The sequence below is a fragment of the Euphorbia lathyris genome, chromosome 4 (genome assembly GCF_963576675.1).
Source record: "Euphorbia lathyris chromosome 4, ddEupLath1.1, whole genome shotgun sequence".
Taxonomy (NCBI): Eukaryota; Viridiplantae; Streptophyta; class Magnoliopsida; order Malpighiales; family Euphorbiaceae; genus Euphorbia; species Euphorbia lathyris.
In genome coordinates, this window is record NC_088913.1 from 96,602,173 (window position 1) to 96,621,676 (window position 19,504).

A 19,504-nucleotide genomic window follows, 5' to 3' on the forward strand; every position below is an offset into this window, starting at 1 on the left:
CCCTAAAAATCTCTTCAACTTATTGGTACTCAATGGTTGAAAAACAAAAGGTTGGGGTTTAAAATCTCAAATATTACATCTAAAAAACAATAGATTTTTTAATATATAAAAGAGTTATGATGGGTAACGGGTACCGGGTACCGGGTACCCTAAGGGGTATTCCCATACCCGTCCAATTACCCTAACATGTAATTATTTTGATCTCATACCCTTTTTTATAGGGTACGGGAAGTCCCATTAGGGTCGGGTAGTGTCGGGTACCCGCAGATACACTACCCGTTGCCATCCCTAGGCATTTGATTAGTGACATCCTGTTTTCCTTTTACACCTGAAAAACAACATTAGTTGTTTGGTTTAGTGACCTCATGTTTGTCTTTTACACCTAAAACGCAGCTTTTTACAAAAGCATAGAATCTCTGCTTTTTGAAAAAACAGCATTTTCAGACCGCAAACAACAAACCGTAACAGCAAACAGCAAATAGCAACAGTAAACACTAAACCGTAACAGCAAAACAACAACAAACAGCAGGTAAAACAAACGGACCCTAAAAATCTCTTCAACTGATATTAATTAATCAAAATTATGCATAATCATGATTATGTGACACAAAACAATCTTATCTTACAAAGTAAGCAAACCTGTTTAAGAAAATGATTAAAAAAAAAAAACTCTGTTTTAATCCCCAAAAAAGAAGCAGCATCAATATAACGGTCCAGACAGGGAAACCATGAACACCACACCACAAACTCCCTCCCTCTCTCTCTCTCTCTCCCTCTCTCCTATTAATAAAAAACACACACGTAGAATGAACAAGTAAGCACTGAAAAAAAGTTGGTTTCCAAGCTTTAAATGCTGGTCGGCGCCGACTTATTCTATCATCTCCTCTAAACTTCCGTCCGACGATGGAAAATGAGGTACAGAAGAAGAACAGTGGACTTTTATTTTCATTTTCCTTCTTTCCTCTAGGGTTGACTCCATAAATCAACATACTAATCAAAATTATTGATTAGTCTTTTTTAACTTGGAGTTCAAGATCGACCTAACGAGAAATTCAGGAAAGGAAAGCAGAGATTGAACTTCTCTCTCACGAAAAGAACAGGTTCGTTGTTATTTCCTCAGAATCCCCCAAATTCTGCATATATAGTATTAGAAAAGTAATTAGCTCATATCATAGCACTTGTTTTCTTCAATCGATGAGTTTCCAGATGAAATTGAATCTTTTAGGTATGGATTTGACCTTTTTTTTTTTTTTGTTTATTGTTCTTTTCACTGGATTTCATGTTTTTTAATGGTGATATGTTGTTTGTTTCCTGTAATTTGTTCTCTTTTGTTTCGTTGCTGGTTTCTGGTTCTTGTTCTCTTGTTTTGTTCTTTTCTTAATTAAATTTCTGTATTCCCTGATGCCCCCAATGTTTGGATCTGTGCCGTTTTTTTTATTTAGTATTTTTAGCATCTTTTGGTGATCTCTAAAACTGTTCCTTGTTTTACTAATCCTTGTATGCAACTGCAGTTTGTCGTTGACCACGGCATCAGTGGCTTTTCCGGGTTTCGTGTCCGATTCTTTTCGTTTTCATTACCATTTCCTAGCTATATTGTTTTAGAAATAACATTTCCGGCGTCTTTTTCCGGTTCGGTTACGGTTTCCTAGCTATATTTCTTTAGAAATAATGTTTCCCGTGTTAGTTTCGGTTTCAATTTCAGTTTCCCTGCAACATAGTGGTTGGCCTGTTATATGTTTGTTCAAAATTGGTCTGTCTCATGTTAAAAACCAAGAATTTCACCTGTATTCTTCGATAAATGATCCAAAATCCCTGCTCAAGGTCAACAGGAATGATGCATATTTTCAGGTTCTGGTGTTTGATTTCTCTTGCACATTGTCTTGCTTTCAAAAGAGTTCCCTGTTTCCATTTCCATTTCACGGTGTTCGTGTCTGTTTCCGTGCAACATAGTTGTTGACCTTTTAGATGTTTGTTTAAAATTGGTTTTTCTCATGTTAAATACCAAGAATTTCATTTCACCGACCTGAATTCTTCGATAAATCATCCAAAATGCCTGCTCTAGATCAGCAGGAATGATGCATATTTTCGGCTTCTTGCGTTTGATTTCTCTTGCACATTCTTTTGCTTTCAAAAGAGTTCCACAAGGATGCTTTACTTCATTCTTTTACCTCTTGGATTGATAGTTCTTAACATAAAACATAGCAAAATTACTGAATTTTTTAGTCCTATACTTGCTGAGATTTTACAGTTCGCAATTATCAAGAACCATAACATAAATTACCTTCTAATTTGTGGTTGAATCTGTTATCAGGTATTAGGTGCCAGAATCAGAGGCGAAAACCGACGCCTAAACTAGTTGGATTTACGCAAATTTATAAGAACATGAGCAGTGGAACAACAGTGAATGTTCGATTAGTTAGATGTCCTAAATGTCAACGTCTTCTCCCAGAGATGCCCGACATTCCTGTATATAAGTGCGGGGGCTGTTCCACAACTCTTCAAGGTACAAATCTCAATAAGAACCATTCTTTCATTCCATGATTTTGACAAGATTTTAATGAATCCTCTCCAACTTGCAGCAAAACGTCGAAGACAAACGACGTCCAGCTTACCCGAAACACATGCTGAGGAGACTAACAAATCGGATCGTGTTTCTGAAGTTAAGGAATCAAGCAGCTCGAGCCATGAAACAACTCTTCATCGTGCAGAGGAATGCGCTTCGGACCAGAACTGTGGGACGGATCAAATTCAATCTGGAAATATTAACGATGACGATTTCACAGGAAAAAGCATAGTGAGTGAGAATGAAAGCAACATGAGTGATCAAAAGGGTTCTGAGGATAATATTGATGGTGTGAAACTTGAATATAACGGGTCAAATGACAGCCAAAAGAACGGAAATAATGACAATGAAGCTGGAGCAACTGATGCTGAGCAAGTTATGGGTGCACCTTTATTGACCGAAGTCAGCAACAACGGTGGTCATCAAAATGATTCTTTGACTGCGACTTCCAGTGAAAGTGGAAGTAATGACAATGAAGCTGGAGCAACTGATGCTGAGCAAGTTATAGGTGCACCTTTATTGACTGAAGACAGCAACAACGGTGGTAATAAAAATGATTCTTTGACTGCGACTTCCAGTGAAAGCGGAAGTAATGACAATGAAGCTGGAGCAACTGATGCTGAGCAAGTTATAGGTGCACCTTTATTGACCGAAGACAGCAACAACAACGGCGGTCATCAAAATGATTCTTCAACTGCGACTTCCAGTGAAAGCGGAAGTAATGACAATGAAGCTGGGGCAACTGATGGTGAGCAAGTTATAGGTGCACCTTTATTGGCCGAAGACAGCAAGAATGGTAGTCATCAAAATGATTCTTCGACTTCGACTTCCAGTGAAAGTTGTTCATCTAAGGAACTCGCTTTTCTTGAGAATGGAGAGCTTCTCCAGTCCGCATCAGTGAGGACGCATTTAAAAGTCGAGGATAATGATGAGAGCTCATCATTTGCAGATAAGGTAAAACCAGAGGCAGAGACAGACGCAAACAGTGAGATTGATTCTACTCGCAAGAGATCAAACAACGGGGAGCTAGTTGATACAAAGGAAAGTGCTTCAGTTATCACTACTCGCTCGCCATCAAGAGAGAGCTTAATATCAGATGTGTTTGTATCATCTCCCGATGAACAGCTTAAGCAGCCTCAAGAAACTGCTCACTGTGCCAGGGAACCGCTGGAGCAGCCTCAGGAAACTGCTTTCCATGGCCTTGGTCGTTTAAGGTCTACAGATACATATTATGCTTCTTCAAATGAACAGCTGGAGCTGCCTCAGGAAACTGCTCTCCACGGCCTTTACCATTTAAGGTCTACAGATACATTTTATGCTTCTCCAAATGGACAGCTGGAGGAAACTTCTCTCCGTGGTCTTGATCGTTTAAGGTCCACAGATACATTTTATGCTTCTCCAAATGAAGAGCTGGAGCAGCCTCAGGAAACTGATTATCGTGGCCTTGACCGTGTAAGGTCTACAGATACATTTGACCCCGTCAACCCTAGCTCTGAGCTCAGTGCTACTCTTGTAGATCTGTTGAAATCTCCAACAACTAGAAGTACCCGTGCTTATTATGATGATGGTGTCTCTTCGTATGAAGAGACTGGTGATCAATTACCTAACCGGTACAAGCATGGATCTAAACACGCTTATAAGGTTGCAAACCATGTTGGTTCCGATGTGAATTCCAGAAGGGATAGAGTCCCCATCAGCAGCAATTACGAAACACAACAGCATTTCAGGAATGCTGCAGCAAATCTACCTGAGAGGCCACGCTATCCAGGTAGAAACTGGGTAAATTCAGAGAGAGATGAACATCTGCCTCATCATTCTTTCCGTAACAGGGAGTCTCTGGCTACTTCGCATCAACTTCCGAATGAGTTGTATTACACTTCCAACATCGACAGGCTTGCAAATACGGACCAGGAGAAGCTGAAACTGTTGAGAATGGTTTTTGAATTGCAGGATCAACTCAACAAGGCTTCTCTGAATGATAAAGCAAGTGGTACTTGGAAAGATCATCGAGCTCCGATGTACTGTAACCATGAGGTTGAACCGGAAGAAAGTTTCCATAACTTAGTCCATCCGAGATATTCTGGACAACAAATGAGAGATGGAAGCCACTGGTCTCAACAGAGAAAATACTCACACATACCATTTTCAGCAGAGGCGGCAATTGGAAGGCACCAAGCTGATCATTCCTTGTGTTGCTCCCCCCAAGAGCGGAAATGGTCTGCGCAATTGCCTCCTTCTGGCCTTGGTTACAACGAGGGACGTTGCAAGGTACACTCTCGTCTCAATCGTTACAGTTCCTATGGCTCTTGTCCCTCAAGTCCTCAACGGCACGTAGACCCTCAATACCCTCAATTCGCTATGTATAATCGTGGACCAAAGCCTGACGACCAGAGGCACAGAGATTACGGGGTTAGAGAGTATTTCAAAGAGAAAAACCATTTGCCTAAGCGACACCTCAGGCCCTTAGCAGGTGGAGCACCGATCATAACTTGTCCTCAGTGCATGAAACAGCTGATGCTACCTGCAGATTTTCTCCTCTTGAAAATGCGGTGCCATCGGTTAAAATGTGGTGCTTGTTCAGAGGTGCTTAAGTTTTCACTTGTAAAAAACACTCATCTAATACCTTATATGCCGGTAGCAGAAGCCCCTCCACCAAGCGAGGTTGATGAGCATAGCGACGCTATTCATAGAAGAAACTTCACTTCAACATCTCATGTCACTGATTGTCCTTCTGTATCGTGTTCTGATGACTGTGGACGGACTTTCTGTAAAAGCTGTTCCCAGCGCAATGGTCTCGAAAGAAAAACATCATATCATTCGGTTGAGCATGAAAAAGAGAGAAAGAGGTCTTATTTGAATGAGACTTCAATCAAAGGTAAAAAACCTATGGAATATGAATCAGCTGGTCCTTCTACTAGTAAATCCCAATCAAAGATTATACCATCAGAGATTGAGGAACTGCGAGAAGAAGCAGAAAGAGATGAAAGTTCGCCACTTCATCGACTGATGGGTTATTCGTCAGCTCGTGAAGTGATATATAGTTAAGCGTGTCAGACAAGCTCATCCTATCCAGAAAATGGCCTAATGTACATCCTGATTCATGTTGCTCTCTGAAGTGGCGGAGCCAGGATTTGAGATTAGGGGGGGACTAATTTTAGTCCAGCAGTGGGGCGGCAAGAGAGGGGCGGACTTTGATGCTGGCGGCGCGGTGAACGAAGAAAGCAAGGAGGAGGAGTGAAAATAAAGAAAAAAGAAGGAAAGGGTTCAAGGGAGAAAGAGGGGGCTAATTCCAGCGGAGGCAGCATCCTGCTCCGGTGCGTCCAAGCACTGGGCTTCTTCCGCCACTGGCTCTCCGACAAAGTTACGGTACGCTTGATACTACGTTTATGCACGGAATCATTGTGCTTTCTGTTCATTATTTTATTTTTTCTTCATTTTAGTACAGGTTAAATAGGATTGATCTTAGTTTTTCTAAGGGACTTTTAGTATATTATAAGAAAGATTTTTTATTTATTTTGCAAGTGTAGATGTTCCACAGAAAATTGCAGTGTCATTTGTTTATCGGGATATGTTCAAATAAAACCTTTGTGGTTTGACGTTGTGACGATCTCTTATTTGTGGTGGTTGGTACCATTAGCAATTTTGGGTTGATTTTGTAAAATTTGACCGATAACGATAGAATTTTTTTAAGAATTAAAGTTGTTAAGTAATATATTTACGAACCACATTTTCTATTTTTTAAAATCATTATTTTGGAGCTCTCTCTCTCAGCATTAGCTTTCTTTCTCTAAATATTAATTTTCTTAAAAAATTTCATTTTGAGGCTGCTAATGATCAAAGTTCCATCTTTCTCTTGTTCATAAATATCTCAGCAAAGATCATATATTTAGCAACTGTCGGCTTTGATTTCCAGGAAAATATGTTCAACATTGAACTATTGCTGTTTACTCGTATGGAGAAGAAAATATGATAAACATACTTGTGAATCTTGCAAAACTATTGTTTCCACCATATTTTATCCGATTGGGTTTCTCGAGTCAATTCGGGGCACGGGTTAGCCGGAAGGATATGTATGTAATTTCCATTCTCATGTAAAAGAAGTATTTTTATCTGGGAATATTTTTTAATTTTCTTTAATCATAATTTTCACCATGGAAATTATTAATTAGAGGAAAATGGAAAATAGGAATGTGGAAGCAATAAGGTTACACTAAGGAGAAGTCACAAGAGGTGGAGGAAGTCATTTGCAAGTTATAGCTTACTGGGGAAGTGGGAATAAATAGAGGTTACGACATCCATTTACAATCTCAACCGATCAAACACAACACTCAAATGATCAAACTAGCTCAAATAGATATCCTTTATTACATCTTAGCATTGATTCTACACCGAGTTAAACCATCTACTTTATTTTTCATTCAAAAATACCTTTCTCGAATTGTTCTTTTAATTTTCTACAACTTTATCAATACAATGTAATTCTTTTTAATGTCTACTGCTTGTTTAATTGAATCTCATGCCAAGACTGGATTGAGTACGAACATTGTATCAGTTCACGTTCTTTTCTAGAGTCACAATCTCCTGATTGGAAATCAAGATGGCGCAAACATCCTTGATTAATTTCCAATTATTTATCCTTTTCAATGGAAAAACATTCCCAGAATCAAATTCTTGCTATCACTGACCCTTATTGTCAGCGCAAAACAAAATCAGAATCCTCAATCAATTTCCACTCGTTTGAAATTTTGATACAAAAGTCCCCGACACATTCGCAAATCTACGTGGAAGAAAAGGGTAAATTACACCCATGGCCACTGAACTTTACGCATTTTAATATTATTGCCATTGAACTTCAATTCTTAACGGTATGACAACCAAACTTTACACTTTTTAACACCGGTGGCTACTCAACTTTAACCAAGTCCTCAAAATAACCGTTAACGACCTCAAAATAAAAATATTCAAGAACTAAAGTTGTTCAGAACGATATTTACTATGAAACAACATTTTTTTATTTTCCAAAATCACATTTTTTGGAGATTTCTCTCTCTAAAAATTAAATTTCTCTCTCCTAACCAAACAACACTTAAATGACCTCAAAACGAAAATTTTCAAGAATTAAAATTCCTTAGAATATCATTAACTATTCGAATTTTTTATTTTCAGACCGTCAGTTGTCGTTTTGAGGCATTGAGTGACCACCGGTGTTAAAAATTGTAAAATGAATAAAGTTCAGTGGCCATGGGTGTAATTTACCCTGGAAGAAAATGCCATACATATAATATAAATGTATCCTTTCTTCTTGCAGCAATATATTTCATTTACAGAAAACGTGTAGTTACATTTCTTATTTCTGTGCTTCTATAGATTTGTATGAGTAGCTCTAATTATATTATACTATATTTTTATGGTCAAAAGCAAGAGACCACAAAACAAACCTATTGTTTAGACTACGTATGCTCGATTCATTTGAAGGTGTCTCTATATCTGCTGCTGCTGCTGCTTCGACTCGAAACAATTGTAATCCTCTGATCCTGAAGCATGTTCAAGTTCGGGGCTAGAAGCCGAGTATACCGATCGAAATAAAGAAGTTGTTTCAGAAGAAGAGCGAATTCCCTAGGAAATCTGAGTCCATATGATTCACTCACTCGAATCTGTTGAAAAACAAGAGAAACAAACACCAGTTGTTAGATTGTGTACATTATTCCCAGGCAGCTGCAGGAGATTTGCCCTTAACTTTGGATGTTGCAGAACAATAGACTAAGTTATTATAAGAAAATTTGTTATGTTGACACGAGACGAGTAAACTTAAAAGGGATAAGTTATAAGTTATTCCGGCAAAAAACTCACCGCAATGAGTTAATTATACGCCAACTCAGCGCCAAAAGACAGTTGATTATATACTACTAAAAGCTATGTTCGATAAGGATGCGATTTTTTAAACAATATTGTGGCTTAGGATGTGGCATATGGCACAAATGTGGTTGCCACGAGTCTACCATGGCAACCGCGTTTGTGACATTCACTAAAGTTTGAGATCCATTTCACAAATGTCATTTTCTTACAATAAAGTCATTCCGGCAAAAAACTCAACGTAATGTTAATATTGCATAAAAAATAGTTGATTATATGTCAACTAAGCGTCAAAAGATAGTTAATTATATACCAACTAAGCACCATGTTCGAAAAGGATGCGATTTTAAAAAAAAAATTGCGGCTTAGGATGTGCCACATGGCACAAATGTGGTTGTCATGTGTCTACCATGGCAACCACGTTTGTGACATTCACTGAAATTGACGATCTGTAATGTCATTTGCTTACAATAAAGTCATTCTGGTAAAAACCTCACTGTAATGTTAATGGGGGGCACAAAGGACAGTTGAATTATATGCCAAAACTAAACGCCAAAAGACAATTGATTATATACTAACTATACGACATGTTAGATAAGGATGCGGTTTTTAAATTTTTTGTGTGGTTTAGGATGTGCCACATGGCACAAACATGGTTGTCATGTGTCTACCATATAAGCAGTAAAAGTCGGACATATCTGATATGATGGTTAGTTGGCATGCCTATAATGATCATTCTATGCCACGCCAACATTCCCAACATGTTTTGCACACAAATTGACCGGAATGACTCGTTTGAAATCAAATGTGAAATTCAGTGTTTAATTCAAAGAAAATGAAGTTGAGTAACATTCACTGAAGTTTGCACCACATTAACTGAAGGTTGAGATCCGTTTCACATTTGTCATTTTCTTAGAATAAAGTCATTGCAGCAAAAAACTCATCTTAATGTTAATGTGGCACAAAAAACAGTTGATTATATGCCGACTAAGCGCCAAAAAACAGTTGATTATATACCAACCAAGCGCCATTTTCAATAAGATGTGATTTTTAAATTTTTTTTTTTTGTGGCTTAGGATGTGCTACATGGCACACACGTGGTTGCCATGTGTCTACTATATCAGCAGTAAAAGTCGACATGTCCAACATGGTAATTAGTTGGCATATATTGATCTGTCTTCTATGCCACATAAACATTCCCTGGACGTTTTGTACACAAATTGACCAGAACGATTTCATTGAAATTAAATGTGAAATTCATTATTAAAAGAAATTGAAGTTGAGTAACATCAACTGAAGTTTGAGACCTATTTCACAAATGTCATTTTCTTATAATAATGTCATTCGAGCAAAAAACTCACAGTAATGTTAATGTGGCACAAAAGAAAGCTGAGGCCAAAAGACGATTGATTGTATACCAACTAAGCGCCATGTTAAGGACGTAATTTTCAAAAAAAAAATAATTTGTGGCTTAGGATGTGCTGCATGACACAAACGTGGTTGCCATGTGTATACTATATCAGCAGTAAAAGCCGGACATGTCCGACATGGTGATTAGTTGGCATATAATGATCAGTCTTCTATGCTACATCAACATTCCTGAGATGTTTTGTACACAAATTGATCGGAATGACTTCATTGAAATCAAATATGAAAGTCAGTGATTTTATTAAAAGAAAATGAAATTGAGTGACATTCACTGAAGTTTGCACCACATTCATTAAAGCTCGAGATCTGTTTCACAAATGTCATTTCCTTACAATAAAGTTATTCCGGCAAAAAACTCACCAGAATGTTAATATGGCAAAAAAGACAGTTGATTATATGTTAACTAAGCACTAAAAAGACAGTTAATTGTATACCAACTAAGCGCCATGTTCAATAAGGATGCAATTTTTAAAAAAGTTTGAGGCTTAGTAACCACATGGCACAAACGTAGTTGCCATGTGTCTGCCATATCAGCAGTAAAAGTCGGACATGTTCGACATGGTGATTAGTTGGCATATAATGACCTGTCTTCTATGCCACATCAACATTCCCGAAATGTTTTGAGCACAAATTGACCGGAATGACTTCATTGAAATCAAATGTGAAATTCAGTGATTTTATTAAAAGAAATGAAGTTAAGTAACCTTTATTGATATTTGTTTTCATTTCTCAATGAATGAATTAAATATACTATCTTACCACATTAAGAAAAAGTGCATTCATTTGCCTTTCATCAACTAGTACATTGGCAGAAACAGCAGTTGCATTTGTATTACCATCTCTTGCTGTTGCAACAACTACTTCTGTATCCAGTTCCTGCAAAAAAAAAAAAAACATTGTTTCAAAGAGGACCCAAAATAAAAGAATTAAGGGTCAATTTGGCCCCTGAAATTGGCGGATAGATTCAGTTTAGCCCAAATTGAAGTTTAGGTATCAAATCTGTTCTGAAAGTTGGTAATATTTGACAAATTAGCCTAAATACAATCAAGTTCAATACTAAAATATTTGTCATATTTGGGCTAATATGTCAAATATTGACAACTTCAGGGCTGAGTTGATACCTAAACTTTGATTTGGGCTAAACTGAACCTATCTGCCAACTTCAGGTGCCAAATTGACCCTTGCTTCCAAAATAAAATCACAAGTTTGATGAGCATTTCAATGTGAGCTTCATAGCTAAGCATTTTTGAGCAATTAGTGCTTGCCTGTAATGATGAAAATATCTTTTCCAAGTCATTTGCAAAAGCATTGACGTCAACATCCTTACTTGTAGCTCCCATTTCAATCAAGGCAGATGCCATTGACTTGTATTCTTCAGTTGAAATTGATGATAGAAACACTTCCATAGCCGCCCATGTTTTTGGGGATATCCGTCCGACAATTCCTGAAGAATGGATTCTGTGTTGAGTTGAGAATGAATAAAAATACTAGCTCATATGCACTTAGCAAAACCATCATAAAAATATGCAGTATTCCTGAGCTTTTATGGGCTAACCCATAGTTATTAAAGGCACACGGCGCACTAAGACACAAGGGGGTCCTAGAGCCATGGCGCATTAACAAAAATAAAATTTATACAACTATAAATGATAATATTTAAACTATAAGAAATTATAAATTCTAAATCAAAAATACTAAACCATAACAGTATTCTGTTTGTACACATGCATAACATAGTTGTTAATGTTTGTTTAAGTGTTTGTTACTGTTTGTACACGTGCGGATTAGCATAGTAATTCTATACGTAGTCGAACACAATTCTGTTTTTATAAACATAGTACAAACCTAGTAGTGATAGTACTAAGTACAAACATTGTGGAATCAATCAAATATCAATTCTCAATTTTGTTTGTACATGTGCATAATAATTGAGTGCAAACTCAATTCTATTTGTACAAACATAGTACAAAGTACATACACAGTGGAATAAATCAAATATAGATTTAGAATCAGAGCACAGAGCACTAGAACCAAATAGTAAACAGAAGCCGAAGTTTATTAAATCATTGTAATGTTGTCAGCTGTGTGGCTCTGACTCTTACTCTTCCAATTCAAACGTGTATCTTTTGTTTTCTTTCTTTGTTTTTTATTTATTTTGGACCCTTAGATGTGTCTAATCCAAGGGTGAACATAAACCTACAGTAATACACTTTAAAAAACCCTAAATACATACATATGCCACCGAGGTGTGCCATGGCGCGCCTCTGGTCTCTGTGCCTTGGTGCACAAAGGCGCGCCTGGCGCGTCATGGAGGGTGGCGAGGCGCCAGGCCTGGAACCTTGCGCGCCATGCGCCTGAGGCACGCCATAATGATAACTATGGCCAACCCAGCACCTATAGAATTACAGCTTAGACACTAAGATATATTTTCTACAATCGGATCCAATTCTAGCTTGTCTTCCCACTTCAACCGCTATTACTTAATCATGTTCTCAAAAGAAGAATAAAGGCTTGATACATTAGTTACCCCTGAACTTGTCCAAAAAGCTTGATTGCCCCCTGAACTTGCTTAAAATGTAATGATTAAGTCCCTAAATCTATAAAAACGCCATAAAGGTGTAAAGAGTAGAAAGTTAATTTGTTTTGAAAATTTAGAATCGCGAATCAAGCCTTTACTTTTTAAGTTTTGATTTTTTTTTTACCGATTTAAACAAATTGAAATATATATCACTTTAAACAAGTTCAAGGGGCTAATGGATCAGTGTAAAGCAAGTTCAAGAGGCCAATAGGTCACTTTAAAAAAAATCGGCCAATAGGTTATTTTAAGCAAGTTGAGGGGGCTAATGGAACACTTTGTAAGTTTAGGGTGGCCAATCAAGCTTTTGAGATAAGTTCAGGGGGGCTCATGATGTATTAAGCCAATAATAAACATAATATTTAGTGTCTGTTGATTTGCTGATAATGCATTACGTTATGTCAAAAATGATTCTGAGACTTGAAGACTAGATTCCAATTTTTGGAAACAAATCATGAATAGAACGTTCTGAAAAGACATACCAAAATCGAGAAATCCAATACGACCATCACGTAAGATCCACAAATTTCCTGCGTGTACATCTGCATGGAAAGATTCACATGCAAGCAAACTACCAAACCTGCATAGTAATTAAATATACGATTTACGTCTTCTATCTGATACAGGATCTGCAAGATATGCATGAAACCTCAAGAACATGTTAACATCATGGTTAACCTACCACACATTTAGAGCAGTTATAAGACTGGTCTCTGGGCTAGAAACAAATGAACTTATGGAGTCCAGATCAGTAAGAGGCACTCCGTACAGCCTCTCCATGGTCAGAACTCTTCGTGTGCTGCAATGATGGTAGACTTTTGGGGCAGTGGCTTGCCTTGTTAGTCCCATAGCTACTAAATAATTCCTGAAGGATTCAACATTAGCAGCTTCCTTATAAAAGTCAACTTCTTCAAGCATGGATTCCCTTATGTCTTTGACAATAGCAACCTAAGAAAAAAGACAAGGAAACAAAACAAAAATCTAGGGCTTAATATATGTCGGAGATTAATATAAAAACTAGTTTTGGGCCTTAACTACGAGCTTAAACTTTTAGTTCAATCAATTAATTATTAATTCCATGACATGGTATCCGGGCCTCTTAGACCGAGTGGTCAAGGGTTCGAATCCTGACAACCTCATTACACATGGTGTGATGGCCTAGGTTGTTCACGCTTCAAGCCAAGACATTCATGTGAGGGGGTGTGTCGGAGATTAATATAAAAAATACTTTCGGACCTTAACTATAAGCTTAAGCTTTTAGTTCAATTGGTTCCATAACAATATATATCAGGAGCCCCCTGAACTTGGCCAAAACCTATGAAGCACGGACACGGGTGCGGACGTGGGTGCGGACACGGGTGCGGACACGGCAAACGGCATTTTTAGAAAATATGAGACACGGGTGCGGCGGGGACACGGCAAATTTTATATAATTAATTATATATATTAGATATAAAAATATATAAAAAAACATGCTAAATCACAAATCGGAATCGTGATGTTAGGAGAAGAACCCAGGAGAAGAATCGCAGCGCATGAGAAGGAAGAACCCAGGAGAGAAGAAATCGTTTTTGATTATTCCCAAACAAAAACGAAATCGTGATGTTAGGAGAACTGCGATGTACGCAGCACAGGGGTTGAAATCGCGATTTGCGCGGGAAAGAGAGAAGACCTAATTCTAATTCGTGCGATAGAGATTATAATTTAGGATTTTTGACAAATTGCATAATTGATCCTTAAATTTTATAAAAAAAATTTAAAAAAACCCTAATTTTTAACTTTTTTTTTACCCTAGCCGTGTCCCCAGCCGTGTCCCGCCGTGTCCCCGCCGAGTCCCCGAGTCCGGCGAGTCCGACTCGGCCACGGCGACCCGGGGAAGAGTCCGTGCTTCATAGGCCAAAACAGTTGATTGGCTCCTTGAACTTGCAAAGAAATCTAGGTGGTCAATAAGTCACTTTAACCAAGTTCATGGGGCTAACGAGACACTTTATAAGTTCAGGGGGCTAATAGACTTTTTTGGCCAAGTTCAGGGTGCTCCTGATGTATTAAGCCAAAATCTAGGTCAAATACTTGATAGAACTAAGAAATAAAAGATAGAAGGAAAATGCAAGTATTACAAAAAAAAAAAAAAAAAAAACCTCTATGGTAACTAGAAGTTATAGAAGCTATTAAAAATTTAAGAGGTAATGAAACACAAAAATCTAATCTACCATCATTTGAATAAAAATGTTACATGCATCATTAAATTGGGTTAACTTTTGCAAATTTTGAGAATTGTCTATATGTAAATCAAAAGAGTACTGAGGCCCCAAGATATGTAAAATTAAACACATAGAAAGTGGATAATTTACTGGAAAAAATGCAAAACCACTTGCAAAAATAAAATATCAGGTTAACATTTTACCAGAGATGCTCGGCTGAGATCAGGGCTTAAGAACTCCAATATGCGAGCGACAACATACACGAAGTTCAAATCTGCTACTAATATATCTTGTATTCCAGGCTTGAGGACCTTTATGACCACATCTTCTCCGGAGCCTTTGAGCCTTGCCCCATGAACCTAGAGAGTAGACAATATAGTCAAGAGTCTAACCATAACCACCAAGCATCATAAATCATAAATCATAGGCATAAGGTACCAAAATGACCTCAAGGTTTTTGGGAAAGTACCAATTTAACCCCAACGTATAAAATAACACTATTTTAGCCACAACATTAAATGGTACCAAGTTAGCCCTGCGTAACGAAACTAGGGGCTACATTGGTACCATTTCACAAACGTTGAGGCGTCAAGTTCCGTTATTCGGGACTAAATTGACACTTCCTCAAAAACCTTGAGACCATTTTGGTACCTTATCCCTAAATCATAAATGGGATTATTAGAATTTGATAGGGGATGAGGAAAGGTAGAAAAGGAGACCAAGCTCCAAGCAAAGGAAAATATAACAACACCAATAAGAATTGTAATAATAACAATAAGAGTAAAAAGTGATACCTGTGCTATTGAAGCTGAGGCAATTGGTGTGGGATCAACATATTCATAGACACTTTCTATTGGCTTTCCTAATTCTTCACGTAAGATTGCTTGAATTTCTTGAAAGGGAACTGCAGGAGCTCTATCAAAGCAGTTCTGAAATTCTTCGACATATTCAGGTGGGAACAATGTTGGAGCTGATGCAATGAACTAGAAAATATGCGGGATACAAAGTATTAGACAAATAATAACTTGTGTTATATAAAATAAAGATAGATAATTCCATCGCATTGCATAAAAGAGAAGCTTTTTGAAATACAACCAATAGCAGCTTAATGGGGTTCATCAAACAAACAAGGGATAAGTCCACTCTTTGTGAAGTGTAGACGTCTAAGATTCATAACTGAAAAGAAAGTTTGATGAATTATTTTTTCAAATTGATCCAACTTGCCAATGTTAGGGTAAAGTCACTCTTTGTTGCCAATATTACAGGTAAAATTGTACCATTTAGACGTTAAGAGTAAAATTACTATTGGTTGTTGTCACGTTAAAAGTATTTTTGCACCTTATTCCAACAAACAAATGAATAGGTCCACGCACATGATGGAAAAAACATAAGAAATAATAGGACTTACCTGACCTAATTTAATATAGGTTGCTCCCAAGCGTTCAAACAATCTCCTCAAATATAGTGGGGATATTAATCCAAGCTGCAGTTGAGTAGGCAATCCGGTAGACGAGTTTGCTGACTGCAAATTTAGCAATTGTAATCTGGATTAGTTTGCTCAGTGCCACTGACAACCTAGAATCAGCCTTTTAGGACCTCAAGGATTAAGTTAAACGAATAATGAGAAAGGGAAAAATAATCTTAATGCTAAAGAACTAGAAGTGATTGCAAAATAATCTTACTTATTCATACAATTACCACCAAAATGAAGTTAGATAGAAAATAAAGAGGCTTAGTACATCCCTAGCCCACTGTACTTGGCCAAAAAAGTCAATTGCCCCCTATACTTTTAAAATGTTCAATTTACCCTGAACTTGTTTAAAGTGACCTATTAACACCCTAAAATCCAAATGGCGGAGTAAGAAGAGATTTCGGAAAAGTTGAAATGTGTACAATTTAAGCAAGTCCAGGGGGCTAATAGTTAGATCAGGGAGTCAATTGGTCAATTTTAAGCAAGCACAGGGGTAGAACTTTTTTAAAGTACAAGGGCGGCAGTTGACTTTTTTAAACAAGTAAAGAGGCTAAAGATGTATTAAGCCAAATAAAGAAGTTCGAACTCATATTTAATAGTATCATCTTTTACTCATTTATTGCATATGCAGAGTACAATACAAGAAGAAGAAAACAGAAATGAAAATCTGGGTAGGCTACCTTTGAGACATCAGCTAGCCACTCACTACCAACCCCTATAAATGCCTGAATACCTTGAGCCAACCTTAAGGCTCCGCGAGGTCCAGTATCAATAGATGTCTGGATAATATCCTCCACCAATTTAGGGAAGTTTTCAATGCTTTCTGAAATTAAAATTATGTCAGCTAGCTTGTATGTGAATTTATTGTAGAATGAAGTGTACTTGTAGCTAATTTTGAACAATGCTCATCCAAAAGCAAGGCTTTGGCCTTTGGCAATCATGACAACAAATATGAAATCAACCATAAAATTGTCATACTATTTAGCCTTTTTTGCTTTTCAGTAGGGTTGTAATTGATTTGAGCCGAGGCCTGCTCATGTTCGACCACAAAGAAATTTGACGAGTTCAAGCTCGAGCCTGAGCTAAAATCATTTTCATGAGCTCATTTATTTATTTACACGAGCAACTCATTTATTTGTTTACGAGCCTTGCTCACGAGCAGCTCATTAATTTTGTTCATGAACTTTGCTCACGAGTAGCTCATTAATTATGTTCATTTGAATTTTTTTTAACTACATAGTTTTGAAACCCTTAAAACTACATTGTTTTACATTTCTCCCTTTATTATTGTCATGGAACCGATTGAACTAAAAGCTCAAGCTGATAGTTAAAGGTCCACTTCATATTAATAGCTGACACACCCCAACACGCAAAAGCACACTTGGGCTTGAAACGTGACAACACAGGCTCATATTACCATGTCCTGCAAATAACTCAACAAATGGAGCTGCCAGGGCTCTGATACCATGTCATGAAACCGTTTTAGCTAAAAGCTCAAGCTGATAGTTAAAGGTCCACTTCATATTAACAGTGGACAATTATAAATACTATTATGAAAAAATAATCAAATCAAGCTTTCTCACTAGCGTGTTCATGAACATGAACATTATCTTAGAGCTTGTTCATAGTTTCGCCGTGCTTACCAGTTTATTTATAAATCAAGCGGAAGGAATAGGGTCGAGCTTTTATCAAGCCAAAAGAGCGGCCCAACTTATTTACAGCCGTATGCAGTAAACATATGACTATAGGTAAATTCCTATGCAGTAAACATCAAGTAACAAATGTGATGATCTATAAAAGAAGAAGTAGGTTACGAATTTGAGAAAACATGTAAAGAAAATAACTCAATTGATTTCGAGGAAAGCTAGGAATAAGCTATGAACATTTTCACAAACTTGCAAACTTTCCCCAAATTGAAGTTCACTTCTGTAAATCCACAAGAGATAACAAGGCCAGATATCTTAATTTCAAGAAAAAAATACAATCATGGCATTAGATATTTCAGGAATACCTTGGAGGCGAGAAGAGGACCGATCTTGCGCTTGTGAATATCGCGCAAAAAGAGTAAAAGCCTTTGAAGAGAAATTGAGTTTCCTCGATCTGCTATTTGGCACAGACAACTGAGAGGCAATAATCAACACAATCGAGCAGAGATATTAGAGGGGAGACACGAATTATTGAAGAAAAAAGGAAATTAATCACCTGAGGACAAGAGCAGGGACTAAACAATGTGAAGGGTCGGCCTCTAAGGGCTGATAGAGAAATCATGGCCATGGCCATTCTTTTTGAGTAAGTTCTGCAGAAATGGGAAGCTGATGAGTAGAGGAAGCAGTTGCAGAGTGGAAATATCTTCTCTGGTACGACGGGGACACGTACCGCCGGAAATGAATAAAAAAATATGACTGTTAGTAGGCCACGTGGCTGGCAGTTCATTGCTAGGTTTCTGCTGGGTAAATTACACCAGTGATCATTGAACTTTACTATTTTTACATTATGGCCACTGAACTTTAATTTTTAACGGTATAACCACTGAACTTTACATTTTTTAACACTAGTAGCCACTCTACGCCTCAAAACAACTTTTTCCGGCCTCAAAATAAAAAATTCGAATAGCTAATGATATTCTAAGGAACTTTAATTTTTGAAAAATTTCATTTTGAGGTCATTTAGGTGTTGTTCGGTTAAGAGAGAGTGAAATGTTAGAGAAAGAATGCTCAAAAAAATATGATTTTGAAAAATAAAAATATAGTTTTATGGTAAATGTCGTTCTGAACAACTTTAATTTTCGAATGTTTTTATTTTAAGGCCGTTAACAATCATTTTGAAGAGTTAGTTAAAATTGAGTGGTTATCAGTAGTAAAAAAGTGTAAAGGTTAGTGATCAATACCGTTAAGAATTGAAGTTTAGTAATCATAATGTTAAAATGAGTAAAGTTTAGTTTTGTTTTAGGGGTTAAATATATTTAATTCATTTGGAATTGTTGTAATTTTTGGAATTATACCGTAGTAACATTTGAAGGCCCAATGTTATTTGTAGGATGGGATGGTTGATTAGTGTAGCGGGGCTCGTAAGCTCTTTACTTGAGCAACGAACTAACGACCCACATTTTGCTCTATCGGACAAGGGTGGATTCATGTGCTTGCATACTCATATGGTAGAATTCAATTTTGTTGTCTAACCTTTTCTTCTTCTTGTGCCCCTCATAGGCACGAGATGAATCGCGCAGCGTCTCTCGTGTTTCAAGTAGACCTGTCTACAGTCAAGGCCTAAATTGATACATTTTTTTAAACGTTAAACCTATATTGGTATTATTTTGTACGTGGAGCCTAAATTGATACTTCCCTAAAAATCATAGATCTATTTTGATACCTTATCCCAAAGTTCAATGATCATATCATTAAGAATTGAGGTTC

At 37.3% G+C, this 19,504-nt stretch overlaps 2 protein-coding genes across 6 annotated transcripts; one reads left to right on the forward strand and one right to left on the reverse strand.

Annotated features, from left to right (window-relative positions):
- The first annotated feature begins 715 nt into the window (after positions 1–715).
- LOC136226211 (uncharacterized) lies at positions 716–7,115 on the forward strand. 5 transcript variants are annotated; one of them, XR_010687629.1, is made up of 5 exons: positions 1,111–1,225; positions 2,312–2,503; positions 2,580–5,929; positions 6,477–6,633; positions 6,750–7,115. XR_010687629.1 is itself a non-coding variant. In XM_066014560.1 (4 exons), exons 3-4 carry the CDS (start codon positions 2,383–2,385, stop codon positions 5,606–5,608), a joined length of 3,150 nt encoding a protein of 1,049 aa, XP_065870632.1. In that variant the 5' UTR covers positions 716–915; positions 1,012–1,100; positions 2,312–2,382; the 3' UTR covers positions 5,609–6,173. The 5 variants fall into 5 exon arrangements, 3 of the variants coding, with proteins under 3 accessions (XP_065870632.1, XP_065870631.1, XP_065870629.1); XM_066014560.1 differs by lacking the exons at positions 1,111–1,225; positions 6,477–6,633; positions 6,750–7,115 and adding exons at positions 716–915; positions 1,012–1,100 and having other exon boundaries at positions 2,580–6,173; XR_010687630.1 differs by lacking the exon at positions 6,477–6,633 and having other exon boundaries at positions 6,750–7,111.
- A 727-nt stretch (positions 7,116–7,842) lies between these two features.
- On the reverse strand, positions 7,843–18,453 carry LOC136226212 (uncharacterized aarF domain-containing protein kinase At5g05200, chloroplastic). The gene is made up of 11 exons (XM_066014561.1): positions 18,294–18,453; positions 18,103–18,211; positions 16,772–16,914; positions 16,029–16,142; positions 15,415–15,603; positions 14,824–14,979; positions 13,102–13,367; positions 12,902–12,999; positions 11,110–11,288; positions 10,604–10,720; positions 7,843–8,217 (listed from the first exon to the last, which is right to left on the reverse strand). The coding sequence occupies exons 1-11, from the start codon at positions 18,369–18,371 to the stop codon at positions 8,029–8,031; spliced, it is 1,638 nt and encodes a 545-aa protein (XP_065870633.1). The 5' UTR covers positions 18,372–18,453; the 3' UTR covers positions 7,843–8,028.
- Positions 18,454–19,504: the final 1,051 nt, after the last annotated feature.

Excerpts from the sequence above, each read along its gene's own strand:
- LOC136226211 (XM_066014557.1), top strand. The coding sequence starts at position 1,195 with ATGAGTTTCCAGATGAAATTGAATCTTTTAG. Across the intron at positions 1,226-2,311 it reads GATGAAATTGAATCTTTTAG|GTATTAGGTGCCAGAATCAG; the intron begins GTATGGATTTGA and ends ATCTGTTATCAG. Across the intron at positions 2,504-2,579 it reads CTGTTCCACAACTCTTCAAG|CAAAACGTCGAAGACAAACG; the intron begins GTACAAATCTCA and ends TCCAACTTGCAG.
- LOC136226212 (XM_066014561.1), bottom strand. The coding sequence starts at position 18,371 with ATGGCCATGGCCATGATTTCTCTATCAGCCCTTAGAGGCCGACCCTTC. Across the intron at positions 16,915-18,102 it reads GTCCTCTTCTCGCCTCCAAG|AAAGCATTGAAAACTTCCCT; the intron begins GTATTCCTGAAA and ends TTTTAATTTCAG. Across the intron at positions 14,980-15,414 it reads CCTCAGCTTCAATAGCACAG|GTTCATGGGGCAAGGCTCAA; the intron begins GTATCACTTTTT and ends TCTACTCTCTAG.